At 35.9% G+C, this 3,608-nt stretch overlaps 1 protein-coding gene across 3 annotated transcripts in view; it reads right to left on the bottom strand.

Annotated features, from left to right (window-relative positions):
• Nucleotides 1–2,363: 2,363 nt before the first annotated feature.
• The window catches only part of LOC132101736 (Golgi integral membrane protein 4-like), a 14,635-nt gene continuing 13,390 nt past the window's right edge, over nt 2,364–3,608 (bottom strand). For all 3 annotated transcript variants that reach the window (XM_059506913.1, XM_059506914.1, XM_059506915.1), the window contains one exon: nt 2,364–3,608. This exon is cut by the window's right edge and continues 126 nt beyond it. In XM_059506913.1, coding sequence (XP_059362896.1) covers nt 3,594–3,608 — 15 coding nt within the window. In that variant the 3' untranslated portion in view covers nt 2,364–3,593.

Genomic DNA, 3,608 nt, shown 5'->3' with positions numbered 1-3,608 from the left:
TTTCCTTATGGGAAGGGGCACATGATTTCATGGGGTGTTCAGGGGGCCCACAAACAATAGCGCCTCTGCTTATGGGGGAAAAACGCTTATGGTAAATGCATAGCATTCATTCTAAATTCACCTGCTTGTCTGTACATAGTATACTTTAATAATAATGTGTTTAATAATAATAATAATGAGTTTGGTCATCTAAAAACTGTTTTAATGCATCAAGTAACATTAAGCGTTTTCCTTAAAACGGTGTTCAGCTTTGTTAACGGCTTTATACTGAGTTTGGTCCTTAAAAAACAACGTTTTGTGTTATGTGTATAGGCTATACCAGTTTTTTACAAATGTACTATTTTTATAGCTTTTATTTAAGTTTACCAGTCGCAGCCTCTAGCACAAATAAACCATGCATAGCAAAGAACTTATACTGACCTACATTTCTGAAGAAAATGTGAGTGGTTCTTGCAGTGGAAAAACTCGGCCCTCGGTTTCTAAGGTGTTTCTAGGCGGTTGCTATGTTGTTCTGAGTGGTTGCTAGGGAGCTGCTAGGCAGTTGCTATGGTGTTGCTAAGGTGTTCTGGATGGTTGCTAGGATATCACGTATTGTCCAGTCCAGAGCCGTCGAGAAAACGGTTGAATCGAGTCAATATCAGACTATGTCTTGGTCATACATACTAGTTTTTTTATTTTTATCAGATATAATAAGAGCCCAAGTCATGTGTACAATGTGTACAAGTCCGTGTGAACCAAAAGTTGCCGACTTTATTTCAGTGTTTACAAACGTTAAAAAAAGGAACAAGGGAAGTTATATTTTCATGGCTTGTCTGTGGCGGCAACCACTAGCGCAATTAAAGTTTTGCAAATATCTGCAATATGTCTATAGAACGTTCCATATCAAAAATCGAACAGATGTCTTTGATGTTTATGATTTAGAATGTATGTAAAACTGACATCTTACAGACGATTGTCAGATGTTTGTACACAGCGGATGTTTTACAGATCAAGCGATCTTTAACAGACATCTTGAGGCGTACTTGTGCTATCTGGGACGCAATGAGTGCGACTTAAGCCTTGATCGACTGCAATACGTTAAGGCAATAAAAAAATCCTTGAAGAAAACCCTCTTGAAAGAATCTTTATAATTGACGCACTGGCTATAACCACCGCATATGTTAACGGCTTTATACACATTCAGTAGCCGACCCGCCATCGTCCAGTCACAGTGAAGTTCAGCTCGTCCTTTCAGCGGCGATCACTAATTCATATGCGCTTCAGTGTTTTGTTTTAATTTTGGTGTCAATTTCAGCGCCGCTTAAACCCGAGTTGAGGAGAAGGAGAACAGAGAAACAAGAGAGCAGACAAAATTATTATACAGTTTATTAAATCTCTGAAGCGGCCTCGTTTGTCAACAGCAGAACCACGCTTCCCTACAGAGAGCATTTTTTGCAGCGTTTCCAAAAGGACTTTTAACAGCGCGCGCATATATATATATATATATATATATATTTATATTAGTGCTGTCTAACGATTAATTGTAATCGTTTTTTTAACATGTGTGCACTGTGTATACTTCTCTATAAATAAATACACACAGGCATATACATATAATAAAAAAGTATATTTCTATTTAAAATAATTATATAGATTATAAATTATATAAATGTAAACGTTAATACATCTAAATATTTTCAAAATATATAGTTATATATGCATTTCTATATACATAAATATACACGTACACACATATATTATATAAACTCATTTTGGATACAATAAATCTTGATTAATCGCTTGACAGCACTTGTGTGTGTGTGTGTGTGTGTGTGTGTATATATATATATATATATATATATATATAAATAATCAATAAAAGCAGAGGATACAGAGAGGTATCGGTACATAAAATACAACATATATCCAGTTTTTGTACTTTTTATGATTGATGGGAGGCAGAAAACCATGTTTGGGATGATCTCAGTTTTTGTTGGACTATTTCATCTTAAGCTCTCATTCTTCTGACTGAAGAACTGCAGAGCTGCAGTCTGAATCTAAACGGTCCCTGTGTGTCATTTACCGCAGCTTCTCATCAGTCTTCAGGAACTGCAGGATGAAAGCAGTGTTATTTTGCTTTGGGTTCATTTTTAAATTTATGTCAGACTAAGAGATTTTTCCTCTCTGCTCAAGGTCACCAAACATCAAAACATCAGTGTGCCCGCCAGCCTTTATGCAAGATTAAAAGAGGATGAGCATTAAATCCTTCAAATAACATTTTATTCCGCTCACATTACCCTTATCAACAAAACCGCACACAAAGTTACATTTGACTTTCTTTTACGAAACTTGAAACTTGGCTATGTTTCTTGAATCTATAAACATACAGATATTTTTTTTTTAAATATAAAATATCAAAGCTGAACAACTAACAGGAAAGCTTTGTTTATAACCAATATTAATAAATCTAAAAATCCTATGCATCCTGGAAAAATAAAATAAATACAAAATTTCAATATTGTAGTGATTTAGCATACATTCAGAACAAATCATTTTGATTAAGCTAATCCGGCAATTTTGTTTACTCTTCACATATTAAAAATGTACATCTGAATAGTGTCATCTTAATACTCATTTCAATGTGGCATTCATTTCTCTGCTGTCTGATGTCATGTTAAAGTCTAACCGTGACAATAAGACGTCGAGGACCAGGTCCAGTAGCACTAGTACTAGTTTATACTAGAATAGTAGTTGACAGATCAAAAACAAACAAAACAAAAAATATATAAAAATGTGTTTCCATAAGAGAGACATTTGAGAAAGTTTTCAGGAACTGATTCATCCTGGCAATATATTGGCAAAAAAAAATCTTCTAAACTCTACAAGGCACTTAGTGAAAAGCAGATGAATATCAGTATTTAACTGAATGATTTTGGTTCACATCTAGGCAGCATATAATTCAACTACGGTAAATAAACATATACAGTAACTTTTAAAAACTTGAGCTTTGGACAGCTACAGTTATCTGCTTGAATTACATGTAAACATTCATGTAGTGACATCTTTTGACCCAAGCATCCTGCCAAACCCATCCTGAATTATTCATCAACAAGATGGATGAATTAACACCATAAGTTTGGGCGGGGCCAGGTGAGGATTCAATGCTGATTGGTGACTGCTGCCTGTCCATCAAACTCAGTCTTAACTATTAAAACAAGGCTGTTTCACTTCCAAGATGGAATATATCTTGCATGTGGAGCACAAGTAACCAAAAAATGGCACTTGGCAAAACTTTCAGTGCAAGAGTTTCTGGTGGTTCAAATCTGTGCTTTCAGATTCATCATCCAGCTGAAGAAATCCAAGGCAAGATATAAGAGCATTTAAATGAGACTTATTCACGAGAATCGATAGACAGACGTACAGTAAATGTGGACAGCAGGCGTTTGGTCTGTAAGTGGTTGGGCGTTTCAGAGCCACACAGTCCAGAAGTGAAACTGGTTTACTATTCATCAGGACCCAACAGAGGCGTTACCGGCAGAATGTTTAAGAATATTGGGTGGGAAACCCAATCCAAACGGCTGGCAGCGATTGGCTGTCCTTCTTTTCAAATCACCTCACATTTCTGCCCT

This window comes from Carassius carassius, chromosome 23 (genome assembly GCF_963082965.1).
Source record: "Carassius carassius chromosome 23, fCarCar2.1, whole genome shotgun sequence".
Taxonomy (NCBI): domain Eukaryota; kingdom Metazoa; phylum Chordata; class Actinopteri; order Cypriniformes; family Cyprinidae; genus Carassius; species Carassius carassius.
Note: the sequence above shows the minus strand (reverse complement) of the source record. Positions and strands in the feature narration are given on the sequence as shown.